General features: G+C 40.9%; 1 protein-coding gene across 2 annotated transcripts in view; it reads left to right on the top strand.

The window, feature by feature from the left end:
* The first annotated feature begins 863 nt into the window (after positions 1–863).
* PGM5 (phosphoglucomutase 5) overlaps positions 864–23,540 on the top strand; it is a 73,992-nt gene continuing 51,315 nt past the window's right edge. For both annotated transcript variants that reach the window (XM_027883637.1, XM_027883645.1), the window contains exons 1-6: positions 864–1,152; positions 7,625–7,787; positions 10,391–10,537; positions 13,260–13,385; positions 15,902–16,092; positions 16,969–17,123. In XM_027883637.1, coding sequence (XP_027739438.1) covers positions 892–1,152; positions 7,625–7,787; positions 10,391–10,537; positions 13,260–13,385; positions 15,902–16,092; positions 16,969–17,123 — 1,043 coding nt within the window. In that variant the 5' untranslated portion in view covers positions 864–891. The remainder of the gene's footprint in view (positions 1,153–7,624; positions 7,788–10,390; positions 10,538–13,259; positions 13,386–15,901; positions 16,093–16,968; positions 17,124–23,540) is intronic.

Below are 23,540 nucleotides of genomic sequence, written 5' to 3'. Positions count from 1 at the left end.
ACCTCCTGTCACACAGCTAACATGTTGCCTTGTTGAGCCATGACACTCCTTTGGGCTTAGGAGCAATTTCTGAGCACTCTTTCCCAGAGAACAGAAAAATGTCTAACAAAATTGTTTTTGCCTGCTCAGATGCAAGTCTACACCAGGGATTTCTTTAACACAAGAATGACATCGAGGTTACACGACTATTTTTTCCAACTCTCCAGTCAACAGGGTTATCCTGAGTGGGTGCAGTGTGAAAACAGCCTTTGGACGGAAAAATTCAACTGATGTTTGACAGTTACAGGCATCTGTAAACGCAGCCTTTATACAGGGAAACGTCAGGCATCTTCACAATCGCTAGGGCCACCACCTCTGCATTTAATTAAAGCAGAATGAACACATACGTCCATGATCTGAGCTTTGCCGCCGGCTGCTCTCCATGCCCGGAGGTAGGCGGCTCCTGCGGCGGCCGGCGGGGGTCGGCGGGAACAGCCGCAGCGCTGACAGACCGTGATCCCCCCGAGCAAGTGTGTGGCGCTGGCTCGCCCGCTCCTCACTGCCTCCAATTACACCCCTGGCAGGAGACGCGGCTCTCGGCTTCGCTTTCCAGGGTTATTTTTGGCCGCGGCCGCCACATGGCGATGGCAGCGGCCTGTCGACCCACGGGTACCCTTGCGGGCGCCGAGGCGCCGCCGGGGGCCCCGGCGGGGCGGGCGGGGAAGGGGCGGCGCGCACCCCGCGCCCGCCCCGGCTCCCCCGCGGCGCCGGGCTCCCGCCGCGGGCCGCCGAGGGCTGCGCTGACCCGCCCCCGCCGGAGAGACGCGTGTGGGCTCGCCTCCGCCGGCTCAGCACCCTGTGCGACGGCTGCCGCTCCCCAGCGGAGCCACAGCCGGACGGGCGGCGGCCGCCATGGAGCGGACCCCCATCCCGGTGCTGACCGTGCAGACAGCGCCCTACGAGGACCAGCGGCCGACGGGCGGTGGGGGGCTGCGGCGGCCCACGGCGCTCTTCGAGAGCCAGCGCAACTACCTTCCCAACTTCGTGCAGAGCTTGCTCTCCTCCGTCGACCTTCGTGACCGGCAGGGCTGCACCATGGTGGTGGGCAGCGACGGCAGGTACTTCAGCAAGACGGCCATCGAGATCGTCGTTCAGATGGCCGCGGCTAACGGGGTAAGCGGCCCCCTGGCTCTGCCCTTGGCCCCCTCCCTGCAGCGTGACCGCGCGGTGCCCGCACCAGCGGTCCCGGCGGCGGGAGGCGCGGGGCAGCCCCCGGGCACGGGGAGAGCCTTCCAGTGTCGTCACTCGGACAGCGCTCAATGTACAAATAAAAACGGGAGGAACTGCGCGTCCGGCTGTTTTCGGCGCTCTGCCCGGCACGTGCCCGAGCCAGCCCCGTGCCGGTTCCCCTGCTCTGCTGGGCTTTGGCGTGGGTGGTGGCTCCGTCGGCGTTTGACGGTAGGGATGGTGACAACCTCAGGAGACTTGCCGGCCGTACCGTGCTCTTTCACTTTATTTTAGAAGGAGGAAGGAATGAGAGCTGAAAAATAGGGTTCACTCTGAAGGAGAAAATGTAGCAAGAGTTAAAAATATGTGCGTGGGAAACAAAAGTATCAGAAGCATATTTGCTGCTTCGGATAGTTTAGAAATATTCAAGGAAAATGGTATTATTGAGGGAAGAGGAGTTCAGCATTTTGGCTGCATTTTAAGAAAATAATCGTTCTTTTCTATTGTTAGCTTGCAAACTACAAAGTGCAAGAAGACAGAAGTTGCAGAAGCTTCTGTGACCTCATGGGATACAGATTTCTCTTGTGTAGTTTTTGAAAATAGGAAAGAACTTGAGAAGAAAACTGATGTCTTCTGCTAGATACATATGCACATGTATGGGTATGTGTGTAGAGAAAGCTGGAAATACCAGATAATGTAGGCTTGAAGTTCCCAATTCAAAGCAGAGCTGAAGCTACTGTCTCTTGTTATGATGGCTAAATTGATCCTTTAGATTTGGCAAAAGGAGTGATATGATTTTATAGGGCTTCTTTTGGTAAGGAATTAATTTTCTTCAAAAGCTCCATCTTTCAGCTTTGAAAGGAATCTGTATGTGTCCAAATTTTTCCTGTTGATTTGTTGTCACATACAAACTATATAGACTAGCCAGTCTGATACAAATAATGAGCATTTTAAAATTATTCCTAAAGCATGTTCTCAACACACTGATAGCATCAAGCTGATACTAAGTGATACTCGAGATTTCAGAGAGATTGTTTACGTTGCATGCTGGCTTCCTTGTGCAAAATAGCCATTCACACAGGGAGTTGGTGCAGATGCCAGGGTTTATGTGGCTCAGGGTGTGAGAAGGGCTGTCAGAGGAACACTCGTTAAAGTGAGGACACTGGCAACGGAAGTACAGGTGGGATAAAGTGCAGCAACGATTAAAGCAAGAGTCCAGCAGCAAGAACTGCCCTGCTGAGGCTGAGATTCTTACCTGTCCTTGCACGCTGGCAGGAGCTACAAGAGTGGATTACAGCTGCAGGGTGACCACAAGGACTGAGAAACAAAAGAAATTTAGGATTTAGAACAGCAGGGGCTTCTCAAACAGCTTATGCTGACTAATTTTTTCTATCAGCCTGCCTCCTTCCTGCTGCTTCTGTCACATTACCCATCTTGCTCTGACCCCCTTGAATATCTTTTTGACCTCAAGAGAGTTCCAGTTTGTCATGTTTCTGGCACCTTGCTGTAATAATGATTCCACTTCCTTAAGTTACTGCAAGTTTCTTGGAAGCAGTTTCTCACTAGTGTTTTCTGAAGCCAATTCCCAATTTCTGCTCACAGTTTCCACAAATATCTGAATTTATTCATGATACTCTTACTAATGACACAGTCCTAACAAATTTGGTAGGCCAGCTGGTGGGGAGTTACTGATACTGAAAACACTTCCCATTTCTAGCTTCTAATGCTTCTCTCTAACATCTTCACCTTGCTTGCCCTCTATTTCTCTCAAGCACACTGTAAATGCATAAACCTCACATTAATTTAGTGAGTACTATTTGTGTCTTTTGGTTTTTGGCTGTTAAAATACACCTACTGGGAAAATAACTAAACCTACTTGATGGCACTGTTTAGTGCTGTGCTATGTAAATTGGGGGAGAAGAAGGAAATACAAGGGCAAAGATCTTTCCCTTTGGATCAGGTTAATTCAGTAGAAGGCATGTAGGGTCCATCACAGGGAAAGAAGTGAACTGATACAGGCAGGATTGGATGAAATGTGTGGAAGCCTTGAAGCTGCATTGAAAACTTTAAGCCACCCTGAGTGCCGGGAGAGGGATATCCACATATTACTGATAAACTGAACTTGAATCTCCTTCCTGGGAGACACATACTGAGTGTCACTGTTGTGCCTGCTGAGTACAAAAATAAAAGTGGCTTTCTATTATCAACCATAAATGTATTGCTCCTTAGAGTTGCTAGGTTCCTCTTGTTCTAACTTGGTGACTCATCCCACATTCCCCCCCGCGTTAACAGCCTAGCACAATTGGCATAGGCTCCAGTACAAGGAATGAGATGAGGTCCCCTTCCCAGTCAGCTGCCAGTGCTTGGCCTGCCTTCTTCTTATCCTCAGTCCCACTGGCTCATGCCCTCCAGCTTGGGCCTGAAGGAATACGTTCCCCAGCTATAGCCTGTGTAGGTTTCCACTGGTGGCAGCAGCTACGGACTGGTCCATGCTCTGGTCCAAGCAGCACGCGTGCCCACAAATCTTTCTGTTCAGAGCTGAAGGTGGCTAATCAGGGTCACCCTTAAACGGGGCACAGAGCTGGGGCTGTAGCAAACACATTCGGGTAAGGGACCGCATGTCATGGGTGGGTGGGGCAGAGTAAGGAAGGCCAGACAGAGGTTTTGTACTATTCTGGGTTGTAACAAGCAGTTTTACAAAGTGGGGTGGTAGGACAGTATCTGAGGCTCTATTGCCCTTTTCACCTATGTCCTGCCAGTAGTAGTGTCTTGAGTGTTAATGTCTGGAAGCACTGAAATAGAAGGCTCCAGCAGTTGCAGTACAGTTCCTCTACAAATTAGATGCAAATATTCCATTATACCCACCAGCTGTATGGAGTATCTAATTTTTGATGCAAAGTTTAAGATAGGTTTAAATGAGAAGCTGCTGTTTGTGAGTCTCTGTGGCAGATCAGAAGGTGAAGATCATACACTGAGTATAGAAAGTCATGACAACATGATAGAGAGATTGCAGAGTATTACTAGTAATGCTATAGAAGTTTGAGACGGCAGAGAATTGAGTTTTACAGTTGTATTCTGTATAATACCATATTGTTTTTATTCCCATGGCCTTCCATGTGAATCTTGGCCTCCCTTCCTGGGCCTGTGTCCAGGAAAATTGATTTATTTGCTTCTACATTGATTGTGGCACTCAGTCATCTTTAGGGTACTATACTAAAAGGTAGGAAGGCACAGCTCCATGTTGTTCAGTATGTAATTTGCTTGCTTCATGTTCTCTCAAGTATAATTGACTGAGGCATATGAGAGATTACTTGAAAAATAATTTAAAAAGGCATTAAGTGACTCCATGACAATCAGCTGAATTGTCTGAAAACGCACAGCTGCAAGCGGTAATATTGCATAAAAATATTCTTGTAAAGTACTTGTTATTTTATTCTTTCAGCTGTAACCACTTGCTGAGGATCTTTGTTTCTGCTGTTGCTACTAAACCTAGAGTGACAAAATATAATGTGGCATGTGGACAAAGTATTAAAAGAGACATTACATGCCTGTGATCTTGTAGCCGTGCAAGTTTTTGAATTCCAAAGATAATCTTTCCACCCTATGAAACTGTCCAAGATTTTCAGAATGATGTTACTGAAACTTTATTTGTGAGTGAGTGTATGGATAATGTTTGGTTACTGTTTTAGCCCAGATTGTAAGACGTCTGTAACATCTGATACTAATTAAATTAATTAAAGAATTAACTAAATGCCCATTTAGTATTTGGTCAGAGACAAAATTAAGAGCTTCTGAGTCAAGAGAATATTACATTCTACATTCTTGCCACCAAAACAAAGAAAGCAGAGGAAGATAGGTAGCACATTTACACCTCTAAGGTGTTCAGTGTCCTCAGGGGGTTCTTTAAAAGCACTGAAGACCTTAATATAAGGTGAAATTTTATAGTAGTTGCTGCAAATAAAATACCAGTGTATCATTCATGTAATTTGACTTCAAGAACCTTCATTTGGAATACTAAGTATTTCAGTATTTCTATAGTATAGAAATTAGTATAATAAATAATATTTCTAAGTAGTATAGAAATAATAGCCTTCTGAAAAAAGCTGAAGGCAAATCCAATTACTCATGTTTATATAAATATTTGGCATCCAGAAAAATGGGTAAACTAGTTTGTGTAACTCTTGTTGAATCGGAAATGGGAAATATGAAATATGGTTGGTGCTAGGTGATTTATGCATTCTGAGTAATCTAAGTATTCTATTAACTTTTAAAAATACAGTTTTGATGTGCATGAAGGCAAAAACTTAAACTCGCTAGTTTAGAGATACAGAAAATGTGCTCATGATAAGCCTGTAGGCAAGTATAAATGCATTTATACTTGAGTACCTTGAGATAGATTTAGTTTTGCAGTTTTCAAGCATGATGTAAAATATTATCGCTGTCATATTCCTTTTGCTTACCCATACACAATGCTGTTTTAAGAGCTGGCACCCATTTCTGACAGCTGTATTTGGAAGATTGAGTCATTGCTCTAGCTTTCTACATGCTTCATAGTTTAAAAAAGGCAGAGACAATATTCAAAACAAACATTTTTAGTATTTATTTTCATCATATTTTTCTTTCCATAATAATTTTTTTTTGTTTCTTAACTTCCCCCCCCTCCTTTGGAATTGTTCCAACCTGGGAGAAAAAAAAGACAGTGAAACAAAACATTTTCCTAATAGTAGTAAGAACAATTCAAATGAACCTTGAAGATTTTCTGTGAAGTGTACTTATAATTTTGATAGCTCTCCTGTTTCCCAGCAACAATCCATAGGCTTCTAAATTATCTGCAAAAACTGTGGAAAGAAAACCGGGTGGACAGTCGATCACTGTGTCCTCAGATCTTGAGGTAGAAATCTCAGTTAATGGAATGCATTTTCTGTGCATTTTTTTAAATTTGAAAGCAGATTTTTCACTTCTCAGGGAAAGAGAAATGGCTGACCATAGCCTACGCTTTGTGAGATTTATCAAAAAGTAACTTGTTCTTACTTTAGAAGTTGATTATTTCTTTGTAGAAATCCTATTTTTTTAAAATTAAAATAGTTCACAAAAGCAGGCTGAATAAATAATGTATTAATCCTTTGCTTTTCTGAAATTATTTGGAACTGCACTTCTGAGTAATTAAGTGCTTCACATGAGTGACCGGAAGGTCATCTGTATGTGAAGGAACAGCTCTTTATGGAAAGAAGTAACACCTCCTGTGCTGCTGCTTTACCACAGAGAGCTATCAAATCTCCTTCAAACTTGAGAATGAAAACTGAAGTTCAATTCCCAGTCTGTTTTCAGATGGGAAGAGGGAAGAATTCAATGTTCTGGCTTTCCTTCTGCCCCCTCTACCCACTCCTTACCCCTTCTGAAACTACTACTCAGTAGTGGTGGGGGGTGGGATTGTTTCTTATAGTGATGTTATTAAAATACTTCAGACATTAGAGATACACTTTGCAGCTGTATGTGCAGCTACATCAGTTCTCATCTGTGACAATAACCTACTCTTCTCTCACTTTTTTTGTGTCCACCTGTTTCCCAGAAATTGGAACTCTTTTGTATTTCTTTGCAAATACATTTCTGGTTTGCTTCTAGACTATTTATGTTCAGCTGAAACTGTAGTATCTGTGTAGGGGATGAAGGCAAGGTTTTGAAATTGGAACCTTGCAGTGGAACGGCACATAATACCAAACGCATTGAGTCAGCGTTTAATAACACCACCTATAAGGTTTTTTTTTGCTTTAAGAGTGGTGGGAACTTCTCCTGCTCAGCTGTGCCCTGGGAAACACATCCTGTTCATTTGGAATAGCCCAGGAGTTACTGATGGCTGAAGGAGGAACAATGCTTTCTATGGAGCAGGACATCCAAGGGTGTCTTAGCAATAGAGGTGTAAATGCAAGAGACTGCTGGTCCTAGTGTGTACTGATAGTTGTGGTTGCCCTGAAAGGCTGCTCTTTGAAAAGCCATTCTCTTTCTCTTCTCTTTCATGCTGGTTAAAGCCCCAGACCTGAAAAGTGCATCCACATAGTCAGCCCTATATTGGTATCTGAGGGGATTTGCTGATTTGTGGGGATACCTGGAAAGGTTTGATAGCAGGATCATAGCCCAGTGCTACGCTTGGGAGCTTCGCAAATCATTGTCATGACTGTGCTCTTGCTTTACTGCCAATACACAGGCCACTGGTGTTAAATGTGCCAGGATACAATGTTTTTTGTCTGTGCTCCGAATAACCATGCAATCAACTCATGTATGTATATTTCTCCACAAAAGAATATGTTCCACATTAGGACTTTACATTTCTATTCTGTACGTAAATGCCCTATGTGTGTGTTTATATTTTAATTTTCAAAAAAAAACTATTCAGAGTGCTTTGGCTTTTTTTTCCACCTAGATCGGCAGATTAGTTATTGGACAGAATGGTATCTTATCCACACCTGCTGTTTCGTGTATCATCCGAAAGATCAAAGCAGCTGGTGGAATTATTCTAACAGCTAGCCACAGTCCTGGGGGACCTGGAGGAGAATTTGGAGTCAAATTTGAAGTTGCCAATGGAGGTATGAGTTTAGTAACACACTACAACATTGCATCTTGGTATGCTGAAAATATGCTGTCAAGGATAACTAGGTATCTTTAACTATGTGTTTTTCACTTTCTCTGGTAAAACTGCGAAGAACATAAGAGTCTCTTTTTTCTTTTTTTTTTTTTTTCAGTAATAGGAGTGTATTTGTCTGCATGGGTCTGTACAATAAGCGTTAAATGCTTACTGGAGTCCTTGTGGTAGCTGTAAGATTTCTGTAAACAAGAGGTTTGCTATCCTGTTTTTACAGTATTTTATGTAGTCTTCCAGATCACTGTAACAGTTCTGATCCTTTTATAAAGATACTTATGAGGGAGCTCTGTTTTGCTCATATTTTGTGTTGCTTGTCTTGGCATTTACTTTAAAGCACGTAATTTCAGAAATGCTGTAAGCAGTATAACTGATTGTCTTGTATGGAAGAAAGAACTTCTTTTTTTACCAGTTATTTACCCAGGAAATAACTGGTCTTATCCAGGGAGAGGGTTGTAGCATTTTAACTACTGCGGTTCCACCGCTGAATAATGGAATTTGGGTATATAGCTAACATCCTGTTTTCCAAAACTGACAAGCTAACACAAGTAGGTATGTTATATGTTCAATATGTTTTATATTATAGATCTGTGTACACCCATAAAACATTATGGTGGCAGTTGCTGACACCTTGTATACTTCATACATACAGAGTGTTTTCTACCTGAAAAAAATGAATTAAAAGTGTTTTTAAAATCTTTCCTTCCCCGCTTTGGAAGTGGGTGAACTTGAGAAGGGGGTGCTTCTCCCTTGCCCCTTGTTTAATGGAAAAATGTCCATGGTTAAATGAATGGGATTTTATAAACAGAATAGGCTTGAATCCCAGAGAGATTAGAGGGACTGCGTAAGGGCATCCAGTGAGAAAGCCAAGGTCACAGCAGACACATACCAGAGCCAAACTGTTAGATGCATTAGCACTCTATAAACTTTAAAACACCACATATAAATTGGTAAATGGGAAACAGTTGGTGGGGCAGTCTTTTTAGTGTGCTTTGCCTTTTTAAAGAGAATTCAAAAAGGCTACTAAGCTGTATATATGAAACACTCCTCAAACTAAAATCAAAACGTTTAAGTATTTGTGGTAATCATTGAGGCCATAATGAAAAGCAATTAGTTTAAGTTACAGCTGAGAAAATGTGGGCTAATTATTAGGAAAGACTATTGTAGTAAGAGAATGGCTAGATGCAGCAACAAGCTCCTAGGGAAGGTTGTCATTGCTCTGCATTATTTCTCAGTCCATTTTGCAGATCCAGGTCAAGCAGAAGTGATTTTTTTTTTTCTATAGCTGTAGAAGAAAACGTAGAGTGATATCTTCTAGTCACTCTACATCTCGTAGTCACTAGATCTTGTAGTTGGATCTCCTTAGCTGGAAATACCAATAGACAAGACATTCATCTATCAAGGATGATCTGGAGCTAATGAAACCTGTCCTCACCCTTAGGATGAGTTTGGATTAGATGAGTAGGAAGTAGTATTCTAAGCCAAATGAAGAGTAAAGTGACTGTTACTTATTGTATTGACTTGGACCATCGGGTACACTGCATCTGAGATGGAACACAGTAATTTATGTGGCAAAGCTGCACTGCATATGGCAGCATTGCTAGAGGAATGGGAAATAAGCACTGAAAAAAAATCTTCAAAGGCACTTTGGTACAGGAGAGAAAAGGCATAAAAGAGAATAAAGGAAATAATTTTTAGAGTGAAATTGTGATTTTAGTGTAAGCTATAAAGAGTCAGATAAGCCAGAAAGGACTTCTGTTGTAACTCAGACTTGACTCTTGCACTACATATGGCATAATTAATATAATAATTTTTCACCAAGCCTGCAACTTTTATTTGGTTAACAGTAAATCTTTAAAAGTAGAGCCATTTTTCAGGCTTTGGAAGTGAAAGTAATTTACAAGTAAGATGCATTTTGTATTTCTGAATGATGTCATTATTCCAGGTTCAGATTGCTAATTGTTGAGCAATTAAGGTATTTTAAATTCCAACAAAGATAAATTTCATTAAGCTGTTGAAGGAAAACTGCAATACAGCATCACTGTCAAACTGCTAAGGCTTTTAAAAGTGATAATTTTTTCTTACGAAATAATGTGAAACACCATACTAGTGAACCTTCACAAGTGTGCATTTGCAGAAAGTGCTGTGAAACAACAGAAACTGCTGCTGAAGGATAGGCTTTCCTTTAATAGCTATGTTGAGATTCTATGAAGAGTAAAAAAAGGCCGTCTTTGAGCAATAAACCCAAAGAAAGATGGCTGTGTGTTTTTTGGTTCCCTCATCCTCCCTGCTCCTGGGTAATGGTTGATTTAAATACTCTATGTAAATCAAAATATTCTGTGCAACACACTATATTTCCATGTTTTATTTTTCAAAAAATGTTTTAAACTTGTGTTGTAGTGAAAGAACAGACCTTATTTATTGTAGTACTTTGTGTTTATTCTGTACTAACTCCAGTATATTCTGAAAAATATTTGCTATAGCACTTACTTTTAAAGTAGGGAACCTTCATTTAACAGAAATGACCCACCACATTATTTTTTCTATTAGGACCTGCTCCAGATATGGTTTCAGAAAAAATCTATCAAATCAGCAAAACCTTGGAGGAATATGCAATTTGTCCTGATCTCAAAGTTGATTTATCACGCCTGGGAAGACAAGAATTTGATCTGGAGAACAAATTCAAACCTTTCCGAGGTAGCAATGTCTACTTTTATGCATGCTAAATACATTGAGTCTAAATGTTAGTATTGCTGCAGAATTATAATGGGTAATTATATAAACAAAACTTTAGTTCTTCAAAATGCCTTACTAATAGTTATTAAAGTCAGTATAGGATCATAGAATGGTTTTTATTGGTAGGTACCTTAAAGATCATCTCGTTCTAACCATCCCTGCCATGGGCAGGCACATCTTGCACAAGAATGGGTTACTCAGAGCTCCATGCAACCTGGCCTTGCACACTACCATGGCTGGGTTATCCACAACATCTCAGGGCAACTTATTGCAGTGCCTCACTGCCCTCACAGTAAAGAATTTCTTTATAAAATCTAATCTAAATTTCTCCTCCTTTAGGGTAAAACCTATCTTTGCCAGATAAATGTGCTCATGCTTGCTAGAAGTTAAACACCAAACACAAACCTTTTTGGACTAGGAATGGTTTGCTTATGGAAGTCTAATTCTCAGGAATTTGTGAGAATCTACGTTTATTCACTCTTTGCTCATGCTTTCTGAAAAGTTGTGGCACTATACATCCAGTGAGTCCAAATCTAAAGACAGTGCTGAAACACGTTTAATTTTAAGCATGTGAATACTTTTATGCTTACACTTGATTTGAAATTACCTAACTTAGATATCTCCTTGAAAGAGTCAAAAGCAAAGGAAGGGGTTCTGACATATATTTCAAATTTCATATATATTTCATATATATATATTATATATTAATTTAATATATATAATTTAATATAATTTAATATATTTCAAATACTGTTAAACTCCATAGGACCTCAAAAACTTGTGCTCATTCCTGATGCCCTAGAATTAAAGCTAGTTTGTTTTCCATCCAAATTTTACATTTTAAGAAGTTAAGTTTTTCATTGAAAACCCCATTAAATTATGTTTTGGGTTGTTGGTGGTTTTTTTTTCTTTTGTTTTGTTTTGTTTTTAAATTTTATTGTAATTAACATATTTAGATTTTTCAGGCAAACAAGAAGCAAAGAAAATTCAGTGCTAGCACCACTCCGGAATAAAAAAAAATGCCAAATTTTATATTTTGGGTTTTTTTCAGCTTTTTAATCTCTCCTAATTGTATGTTTCTAAACGAAAATCAGACATCCCTCCCCCACATTAGTACAGAAGTGCATACAAATATTTGCAATTTTTCTGTATGTTTTTCTAAGAAAAAAACATATCTCAATCCTGTCTTCCAACAATACATCAACCTGAGACAGAAAAGCTACCAGGGAACCCTGCTGAAGCTATGTAGTTGGCCTGTAAGTGCACAAGTAAGCGTAGTTTACACAGATTTGCATGCAGGTTGAAAGTGCAGAACGAATGAAAGTAATTTAAAAAGTAATTTAAGGTAGTATCTGATGTATTTAAAACTTCTGCTTTTTCAGTTGAATGAACTAATTCCTCTGAATCAAGCCTACAGAGGTGTTGAAGCAACTGAGTTGGGTTTGGCAGGAGCTAAAATAATTTTTAGACTTTAATCCTTTATCTTAACATGTGTGAGCAGCTCCACTGGAGCTGCCACATTTGTTCATATGTGTAAAGCTTAGAGTCTACTAAAATACTGCTGAAAGCAGGACATAGAAGATATGCAATAATATCATTTTAGTGAAAGCTCGAGACTTTCAACAAATACCATAGACCTGACTAATTTTCAAGTAGGTTTTATGGATTGTTTCTCAGCCTTGGGAGCCTTTTTTTGTTTCTTCCTTCAAACACATTGTCCCAATCTATTCTAGTGTTCTTCTCAGGCTCAAAAAATGTCTATGTCATTTTCATGTTACCTGAAAGAAGAGCATTAGGGCAAAGTTAGTGTTTTTGAGCAAAACTGGCTGACATTCTAAGTAATAATTTAACTTGTAACTAAAATATTTTAAGATACTTATTTAACCAGATGAAAAGATATTTATAATGTATGCTTTCTAATTTAATCAGGAAAAGCAATTAATTTCAAGATGACTGAGAAGCACGGCTTTTGACAGTTGTTTAGTAACTGCTTTCATTATGAAGGACTTATTTTCATAAATATGTTTTAGTTTAATGTTTTCCATCCAAAAGAACTAATAGTGCTCTGCTTATTAATTTAAAATTCAAGTTATCAAGACCTTAACGAAAAACAGATGTCGTATCTGAGCCTTATTTTCCTAAGTCAGTGATATACAATACAAAAGTATAATGTTAGATTGCCAACAAACTGGACACAGGTATTCCTAGTGCCAGAATTTAGAAGAATAGACTGTATGTCTCTCTTGATGGAATGATGAAGATAGATACTGCTGTCAGAAGAATAGAATGTCTGATGTCAATTTGTCATGGACATCTTCATCCTCTGAGAATAAACCTATTTAGCTTGGAAAGTTTTTCAGTGGCTTAGTGAATGATATATAAAGAGTTTACTTTGATATAATGTACTCTCTTTAATGTTCTCAGTGAAATAAGTACTGTCAACTTACATTTTCTCTGTATTTTTTTAGCAGGCAAAACTGTTTATCTTTTCAGGCTTAATGCTTACCACACTAAAGGGCAGGAGGTGTCTTTGACTTTGCCTCTATGGGCTTCAGAGCAAATCCATGTTACGTAGAGTTGTGTGCTCTGACTTCAGTTGAGTTACGTGACTGGTGAACAGTGTTAGAAGAGAGATTTTCCCATGTGTGAACTGTAGTCACTTTTTTCTGTGTAATTTTTGTAGTGGAAATAGTGGATTCTGTGGAAATCTACCTCAATCTCCTTCGAAGTATTTTTGACTTCAGTGCAATCAGAAATTTGCTGACCGGGCCCAACCAGATTAAAATAAGGATTGATGCCATGAATGGAGGTATGTACTTGAGTGGCTGTCAGGACAGAAATAATTTCCCGATAAAAAATGGTACACTGCAATGGTTTCCCAATAACAGTACAGCATATAAAAGTCAGACTTTTATGTAATGTTAAGGATAATAAGAAAGGATTTGAACATTATACTACCAACAAAGGCAATCTTAACAATGGGTTAGATCCCTTACTAGGCAAAGGGGTTTATCTTCATAAATAAACAAAGGCATATGTGTCCAATTAAAGTTCTCTTTCTGCATTTGGAAGGAAGCAGGATGAGGTAATCCCTCTATGAGAGGGTGATGAAGTATGTTGCGGTATCCAGTGAATGAGGAGCCTCTACTAAGAGCAAATTATAAAACTAGAAAAGTCTGAATAAATTGCACCCAGAAGCCCTTAAAAAGTTGGCTGAGACCTCTGTCTCACTGATGTTAAAAGTAAACTAATTTCTGTGTGCTGCGGGCAAGTTGAAAGTGTCACAGAAGACATAAAGGAGACCAGCATTAAAAAATATATAAGCTGTGTCACTTGGGAAAACATAGATCAGCATGACATCTATCTTAGGTTATACTATGAAAATATAAATAAAGATTTCTACAGATAATAAGTTGAAGGATAGGAGCATAAGTAAGAATGTTCAGCTTTATCTTATGGAAAGCAAATTGCATCAAACTAAAGAGGTTTCATTTTTTAATGGGATTACAAAAATCAACGAATAAAGGGAGCTGTGTAGGCTTAGAAAACTTCTGTAAAGCATTTTAGTCTTGGCCTCTAATATAGTGTTCACAGGCCACGGCCAAGGATTATATTCTGCATCCAATCAGTGTGAACACCCAGTTTCTCCAGGCTGTGGCAAAAGAGCAAATGGTGTTCTTGAACAATGTGGAGGGAGCGGTAAGAAAGGCACTGCCTGCTGTCACATACAGTGCTGGAGAGAACGTTGTCCAAATACTTTGTAGAGCTCTCAGTCCAAGGCTTTTACTGAGTGTTAAAAATTTTTACCTGTGGTCAAAGAGATGCATAGTCTGGCTCAGGGTTAGAAAAATTGATGCATACAAAAATTTAAAGAACTGAGTTTAAGTTGAGTTTGTTTCTTTTTTTACAAGGTGATGACCTTTATTTACAAGCTTCATTGACCTTGCATCTTGGTGCAGTAATACCCTTACTATAATATAAAGTACTCATAGATAAGTGTATACTAGACTATTTCTCTGTACAACAGAGAAAGTTGTTGGGTTTTTTTTCTGCAGAAAAATTATTTTTCAGTCTGTTATTCCCCAAAATACGAGAAAGAATCAATAGAGAGAGAAGTTTAGTCCGGGCAAATCCATATTGAAATGTTGCTTACATATTTATGGGTAACAGTGAATAACCATTGGAGCAATCTATCAAAGGTAGTTGGAGTTTGCCCTTCTCTTGATGGCATGTGATCAAAAGACTTTCTGGATGAGATACATTAGCCAAAAGTGAGTCACTAGCCATAGTATAGTGAACATTAGAGAGGACCACATATATATGTTGAAAAGCTGTCTTTGGAAATTTGTTTTCGATCTGCACCTCTGGAATATGTTTTTATGCCGTAGACATTGGTATTTTAACATTGGCATAAAAAAGGAGTAATTTGTCAGGACTCTGCTTTTGATAAGAACCTGAATCATGTTATGTTATAAAGGGTTAAATTTTATTGAAAACAAGGTTCTCACATGGTTTTACCTTTGGTCACAGTTGTTCCAGTTAGCAAGATCTTGGAGTAGGGTAGGAGGAAGAGAGAGCATGAGAGACAGACTAGTCATTCATATTTTTTCACCTCTGAGGCACCTGTTCACACTTGCCTCAGGGATGCAGAGTGCTCAGTTAGTGACTGATTAGTCACCAAATGCATATAATAATTTTGATATATAATAGCACAAACTGGGATCTTAAGTGGCCATATCTTTAACAAAAAAAAAGAAGTATTTTGAAGTTAGTTTTGAGAAAGTTTTTATTCATTATCTGCATGGTAGCAATTAAAATTAACTGGAATTCTTTGGTGTCCAAATCTATTGCAATTTTTACATGAATTGGAACGTTAAGGTGGGTGTATTTCCCATTTGCATTACCCTGCTATTTCCTTTTTGTGCTATTATGTGGTAAACTGTTGTTTGCATCCCAGGACACAAAGAATAACATTTGAATTTTATGCTGGTGAGAAAAAACCCTTTATGCATATGATAATTTCTTTACTTAATAATGCATAAGTAATGCATTTAATAAAAAGTGCATCTTTCCTCATTCAGTGATTACTTTTTCACTTCCCATAGTGGTGAACTGTGTTTTTTATACTGAATTATGAATTAATTATTTACTGGAAGAACAATCACATACTTCTCTGTGAAATAAGAGTTTGGATTTTGTTGTTGGGACAGATGTATAGAATTGCTGTGTAAAGTATGTTTTATATCAGCTCTCTACAGTGCTGTGAAAAATTTCAATGTCAAGCATACGGTTTTGTGATTGCATGGCAGATTTCTGTTTTTGCAGTTATGGGACCTTATGTGAGAAGAATCTTGTGTGATGAGTTGGGAGCTCCTGCAAATTCTGCCATAAACTGTATTCCTCTGGAAGATTTTGGTGGACAGCCTCCTGATCCAAATTTAACGTATGCAACTGCCTTGCTGGAGGCTATGAAAGGTGGAGAGTATGGATTTGGAGCAGCTTTTGATGCTGATGGAGTAAGTATTTTGATCTGTCTTGAGGTTTCACTACTGCTGTTTTGTTTGAGGTCAGATATGGGACATGTAAGTATAATTTATTTGCTTTTCAGTAACCGATTTAAGCTGAAAGTGGTATTAGTTTCAGGTACAGATGGTAGAATTTGCAACCTATCAATCAGACACATATGTTGCAATTTGCCTCTGCAGATGATTGCAAATCAAGCAGGATTTCAAGGCAGAATAAGAATTAACCAGGTTTAGTCTTGTACTGGTATAACACTCTTATTCCCGGTTAGAAAGACACAGCATATATACATAATGTGGATTTGTCACAGTAAGACCTAAAAATGTTATGTCCATTTTGGTTGGTATCATAAATTAAGGGATTTTTAGCTAAATAAAGCATTGAATCATAATTACTGGTTTTTTTAATTTTAATGTCATATTATCAGCATTATAAACAGCAAAGTATTACAGAAACTTTTTGCCCTGACAAGGTGGGAGAAGGTTGAGAAGGTTCTGAAGAACAGAAGCTGTTTTCTATTGTCAGTAAACACAAAACACCTACTCACCTAATAGTGCGTGTCATTGGCAAAAGATTCTCCTACACAAGCATTCCCTTGGCAGGAACAGAACTACTGACATGACATGTAGGCGGCTAGAGCTAGAGACTGATCTGGAGCTTTGATTTGCAAGGCAGACGGGAGTGATGGTGTGATAGTGAGACTGTAAACCTGCCAGGATGATGCCAGTGAATTATTCTGCCCAAAGAGGGATGCGAGTAAGCCAAAGCCTGTCCCTTTTTTTCTGTACCTGCAGTGATCTAGCAAATGAAATTACAGCTCCACAATACATGGAATTGTAATGCCTTTTTGAATTTCTTTTCTTCTCCAGGACCGCTACATGATTCTTGGCCAAAATGGTTTCTTTGTGAACGCATCAGATTCATTGGCTATAATTGCTGCCAATCTGTCTTGCATTCCATACTTTTGTCAGATGGGTGTCCGAGGATTTGGCAGGAGCATGCCTACCAGCACAGCCCTGGACAAGTAAGATGACACATCTGTTTGTATCACCTTGGTCATTACTTTAGTTATCTTTATTCTTTATTACATAGCATTTCCAACATTGTGAAGCCTTTTGATAAGAGCTTCTAATTTTCACGATCTTTATGTGCTTTACTGTTTTAATGAGTTTGATGACATTTTGATTTTATCTAGACTAATTTTTCCCATCTTTACTTGAATGTAAAGAGTTTAATTCAGTCTGGAAAAGAAATAGATAGGTTAAATCTAATGTACAAGTATTTGACTGCTAATTCCTTTTCAAAAAAACTTGGCTTCTTTTATTAGTAAATAATAGTTTTCAGTTTATCTGGCAGCCCTTCTTATGAAAGTCATGAAAGTTTAAACCAGAGAAAGTACTAATTCAGTACTAAACAAGTATTAAAAAAAACAACCTCCCTCTCTCATTATAAGCCATTGAAATATATAATACAAAATGTCCGAGAAGTGACTGCAGGCAGTCATGGAATCCATTCCCAGTTTCAAGACAGATTAAAAGTATATCTAAGGCTATTTCTGACAAGTCCAGTCTACTCTTTAAGATTTGCTGGATGAGCATCTTGTGTTAGCAGCTGAACTTTGAACAAGTCTCATCCAGGCCTCAGTTTTCTGTAAATGTCAGGATAAGATGATTAAGCTAAATATTATTGCTGTATATATTGTGTGGGGAAAAAGCATTCACTAAATCCATCGTGTCTCGATGTAGATATGATTGCATAGCTTTACTAAGACAAGAGTGATCTGCTGCCCCCATTAAATAAGTCAAATCAGGAAACAGTAATTTAAAACTTAAATGTAGCTTGGATGAAAAAGTTGATTGCTCTCTCTACAGTTTGCCTATTCAGGAAATTTCAAAGAGTTAGTAAATTCAGCGCTTTCAGCATCCTCTAATATTTGACAGAGTCTTCAGGAAAATGTTCCTTCCTTGTGGGTAGATCGTCTACTTTAAGAAAATACTGTTAGGTCAGTGTATGTTGTGTTTTGTTTATTCAGCTCAGAGATCCAAAAATCTCATTGTTTAAGTGACAACGATAATGCTATATTGAAATATGTTATAAAATAAATAGAGCTCATTTTATATATAAACACAAGCATATCTTATTTCCTGTTAGACTTGAAGAAACAGTGACATTTAAATATGTTTGCCTGTCTTCTTGTCATGAAGTTTGATAAATATGCCAGAAAGCATGGACTTCAATAATACTGTGACTGTTTGAATTATGTTCTTTACAATGTTTCCTTGGCCTTCTGGTGCAAAGATGGTCTTGTGGTTATTACTGCTTTATTTAATTCTGTGGAGCTAAGCCTAATTATTAAATAAAACTGAGCAGTTGATAATGATGGAAGGATGTAAATATTTTCCCATCTGATTTTACAAATATTTACTGTTATGAGGTTTGCAGTCTGTATCAAGGACACTTGAATAATTATTTTTTTATTTCGTTTTGTGGTTTGTGGTTGTCTTTGTTTTCTTGAAGCCTTAAGACTTACATGTTGTCATGTAGTTCAGCGTAGACCATCTAGTTCCAACCCCCTTGCCATGGGCAGGGACATCTAACCACTAGACCAGATTGCTCAGAGCGCCATAGAACCTGGCCTTGAACACTTGCAGGGATGGTACATCTGCACCTCCGCTTAACAACCTGTTCCAGTGCCTTACCATCCTCACAATAAAGAATTTCTTCCAAATAACTAATCTAAACCTACTCTTTTTCCATTTGATGCCAGTCGCCATTGCCTGGCCACTACATGCCCTTGTATAAAAGTCCCTCTCCAGCTCTCTTGTAGATTCTCTTAGTTGCTAGAAGGCTAATAAGAAGTCTCTCTTGGGCATTCTTTTCTCTGGGATGAACAGCCCCAATTCTCTCAACTAGTCTTCACAGGAGAGGTGCTCCAGCCCTCGAATCATCTTTGTGACCCTCCTCGGGAACTACTCCAGCAGAGCCACATCTTTCTTGTGCCGAGGACTCCCGAGCTGGATGTTCAGTGTGTCTTACAAGTGCAGTGTAGAGGGGCAGAATCACCTTCCTGGACCTGCTGACCACCCTTCTTGTAATGCAGGCCAAGATACAGTTGTTTTTCTGGGCTGCAAGCACACATTGCTGAGTCATGTTGAGATTCTCATCAAACACCACAAGTCCTTGTCTGCAGGGCTGCTCTCAGTCAGTTCTCTGTCCAGACTGGGTTTGTTCTTGGGGTTATGCTGACCTTCATACAGGACCTTGCCCTTGGCTTTGTTGAACTTCAAGCGGTTTGCGTGGGCCCAGCTCTCAAGTTTGTCAATGTTCCTGGGGATGCCATCCCTTCCCTACAACATGTAGACCACACTACTGTAGTAGGTTTTTGTGGCTGGGTTTTGGTAGCAGGGGTGGGGCTACAGGGGTGGCTTCTGTTAGAAGCTGCTAGAAGCTTCCCCTGTCCTGTGGAGCCAATGCCAGCCGGCTCCAGGATGGACTTCCTGCCACTGCCAAGGCCAAGCCAATCTGGAGTAACAGTAACGGCTCTGTGATAACATATTTAAGAACAGAAGGTTGTGGCACAGAAAGAATTCCAGCCAGGGAAGAGTGGAGTGAGAACATGGGAACAACAATGTAGACACCAAGGTCAGTGCAGAAGGAGGGGCAGGAGGTGCTCCAGGTGCCAGAGCTGAGGCCCTGGAGCCCATGACGCAGACCATGGTGGGGCAGCTGTGCCCCTGCAGCCCATGGAGGAGCCTATGCTGGAGCAGGGGGATACATGAAGGAGGCTGTGACCCTGTGAGAGGCCCAGGATGGAGCAGGGTCCTGCCAGAGACCTGCAGCCCATGGAGAGAGAAGCCCATGCTGGAGCAGGTTTTTTCTGGGTTGGACTTGTGGCCCCTGTGGGGGACCCATATAAGTACATCTCATTTGTGAAGGACGGCACCCCATGGAGGAGTGACCCACGGGACAGCAGTTTGGGAAGAACTGCTGCTTGAGGGATGGACTTACACCAGAGAGGTCCATCAAGGACTGTCTCCCATGGGAGGGATCCCATGGGAGCAGGTGAAGGACTCCTCTCCCTGAGCAGCATCAGAAACAACAACTGACTGCAGCTCCCATTCCCTGCCCCCTTGCACCACTGGCAGGGAGGAGGAGGAACATGAAAGGAAGGAGGGGTGAGGGGAAGGTGTTTTTAAGACTGTTTCGTTTCTCACTCTTTGGCTCTTATCCTGTTAGTAATAAATTTAAGTACTATTCCCACTTTGAGTCTGTTTTTTCTGTGAAAGTAATCAGCAAGTGACCTCTCCCAGCTGTTATCTCAACTGATGAACCCTTAGCTGTTTTTTTTTCCTCTCTTCTCTGTCCAGTTGCAGAGGGAGAGTGAAAGAGCGGCTTTAGTGGATACCTCATGTCCAGCCAGGGTCAACCTACTACAGCCACACAGGCTGGTGTCATCACAAACTTGCTGAGGGTGCACTCAGTCCCACTGTTTGTGTTGCCAACAAAGCTGTTAAGCAGTGCCAGCTCCAATCCCAAGGAATACCATTTGCTACTTTGACATTGATCTATTGACAGTTCTTTGAGTGAGAGCATTCAGCCATTTCCTTATCCTGCTGAGTGTTCCATCTCTCAAATCCATTTTTTCCACTTTAGAGATAAGGATGCTGTGCAGGATAGAGCTCTTTCCTTATCTGCTAACACTGTAACCCTGTCATAGAAGGCCCCCAGATTTGTCATGCACAACTTGTCCTTAGTGAAGCCATACATTAGCATAGTTTCCAGGAGGATCTGCGCCATGATCTTGCAAGGCACCACAGTGATATTCACTGACTTGTAGTTCCCCATATCTCCCTTTTATACTTTTTTAAAAATGGGGATTATGTTTTCCCTTTTCCAGTCATTAGGAGCTTCACTGGATTGCCAGGATTTCTTAAATGTGACAGGTAATGGCTTAGTAATTTCCTTCACCGGTTCCCTCAGGACCCATGAATACATCTCATTTGGTCTTGTGGATTTGTACACCTTCAGGTTCCCCAAGTGGTCTTGAACCTGATCTTCTCCTACAACAGGCAGTTCTTCATTGTCCTAGTCCTTCCCTTTGTGTTCTTAAACTGTGTGGCTGGGGCACTTGCTGGTGAAAACTGAGGCAAAAATGTCATTGAGTACCTCAGCCTTCTGCATGTCCTGGGTTCCCAGGTTTCCCATTTCTTTCTGGAGAAAGTCCACATTTTTCCTAGTCTTCTGTTTATCACTGATGTATATATAGAAGCTTTTCTTGTTGCCCTTCAATCTTTCTGGGTAAATTTTGCTAGTATTTTATCTCTCTCAGAGTAGAAAAGTTTTCTCGTAAGTAGAAACAGAATTTGCTGAATTTCAGTTTGTATACATTGTGTCTTGTTCTGTTACAGGGCACTGTTTGAAAAACCTGGCTCTGTCTTTGTTACTTACCCAACCCCCAAATTGAGTATTTATGCACATTGGAAAGATTTTGCCACCCTTAACTTTCTATCTTTGAGATGAACAATGCCATCTTTCTCAGCCTCTTATGATACGGTCCAATCCCTTAGTCAACTTTGTGTCACTTTTCCAGAACTGCTCCAGTAGGCCCAGAACTGGACTCAAACCCCCAGTTTGTCTCACCAGTGGTGAGTAGTGAGGAAGACTCAATTCCCTGCACCTGTTGGCAATGCACTTCTCATGTTATCTAGGATATTGTTGGTCTTCTTTGCCCTAAGGGCTTATTTCTGGCTTAGGGTCAATCCTCTGTCTACCAGGACTTCAGGTAGTTTTCTCTTATCCTGTTCTTTGGCTCCCAGTATGTGCTGGTGTCAGGAGTCATTCCTCTCCAAATGCAGAGCTTGGTGGCCTTGACCTGTATTGACTTTCATGAGGTTCCTGTTTGCCAGTTTTTCAGCCAGTTGACAATCCACCTGATTGTCAGCACAATCTTCTGGTGTATTACTCCTTCCAGTGTTGTACCATCTGTAAACTTGCTAAGGGTGCACTCTGCTCTATCATCCAGGTCATTAATGAAGGCATTAAACAATGTGGGTCACAATATTGTTCCATAGGGGGAACCCCCAATGACTGACCTCTAACTGGATTTTTATGCTGCTGATCACAACCATTTGAGCCTTGGAACCCAGCCATTTTTCAGTCCACCAATGTTGTCTCAAGCTTTCTATGTTTCATCATTTTGTCTGTGAGGATGTAGTTGAAAGAACAGTTGAAAGCCTTGCAAAAGTCAAAATAGACAATATTTGCTGTGCTCTCCTTATTCTCTGAGCCAGGTAACTCGTTGTAGAAGACTACTGGATTGGTCAATCATGATTTTATCTTCATAAATCCATGCTGACCTCACATGGAGGATCTTCGTCCTGACTTTGAAAATCATAGAATCACAGAATTAACTGGGTTGGAAGAGACCTCTGAGATCACCAAGTCCAACCCTTGATGCAACCCCACTGTGATTATTAGATCATGGCACTCAGTGCCACATCCAACCTCGTCTTAAAAACCTCCAGGGACGGTGAATCCACCACCTCTCTGGGCAGGCCATTCCAATGCCTGATCACTCTCTTCTTTCTAATTAGAACTTCTTTCTAATATCCAACCTAAACCTCCCCTGGCAGAGCTTAAGCCCGTACCCTCTTGTCCTATTGCTGATTGTCTGGGAGAAGAGACCCACCCCCACCTGGCTACAACCTCCTTTCAAGTAGTTGTAGAGAGTGATGAGGTCACCCCTGAGCCTCCTCTTCTCCAGAATAAACAACCCCAGCTCCCTCAGCCTCTCCTCATAGGACTTGTGCTCAAGTCCCTTCACCAGCCTCGTTGCTCTTCTCTGGACCCGCTCCAGCACCTCAATGTCTTTCCTGAACTGAGGGGCCTAGAACTGAACACAATACTCAAGGTGTGGCCTCACCAGCACTGAGTACAGGGGAAGGATCACTTCTCTGCTCCTGCTGACCACACTGTTCTTGATGCAGGCCAGGATGCCATTGGCCTTCTTGGCCACCTGGGCACACTGCTGGCTCATGTTCAGCCTCCTGTCGATCAGCACTCCCAGGTCCCTTTCTGCCTGGCTGCTCTCCAGCCACTCTGTGCCCAGTCTGTAGCACTGCATGGGGTTGTTGTGGCCAAAGTGCAGGACCCGGCACTTGGCCTTGTTGAGCCTCATCCCATTGGAATCAGCCCGACTCTCCAGTCTGTCCAAGTCCCTCTGCAGAGACCTCCTGCCTTCCGGCAGGTCGATACTCCCTCCCAACTTGGTGTCATCTGCAAATTTGCTGATGATGGACTCAATCCCCTCATCTAAATCATCGATAAAGATGTTAAACAGGACTGGGCCCAGCACTGACCCCTGGGGAACACCACTGGTGACCGGCTGCCAACTGGATGCAGCCCCGTTCACCAGCACTCTCTGGGCCCGGCCCTCCAGCCA

The sequence above is a fragment of the Empidonax traillii genome, unplaced genomic scaffold (genome assembly GCF_003031625.1).
Source record: "Empidonax traillii isolate 1590-97213 ecotype Southwest subspecies unplaced genomic scaffold, ASM303162v1 scaffold8:size5222938, whole genome shotgun sequence".
Lineage (NCBI taxonomy): Eukaryota > Metazoa > Chordata > Aves > Passeriformes > Tyrannidae > Empidonax > Empidonax traillii.
The sequence above is the reverse complement of the archived record's forward strand: the minus strand, read 5'-3'. Positions and strand labels throughout refer to the sequence as shown.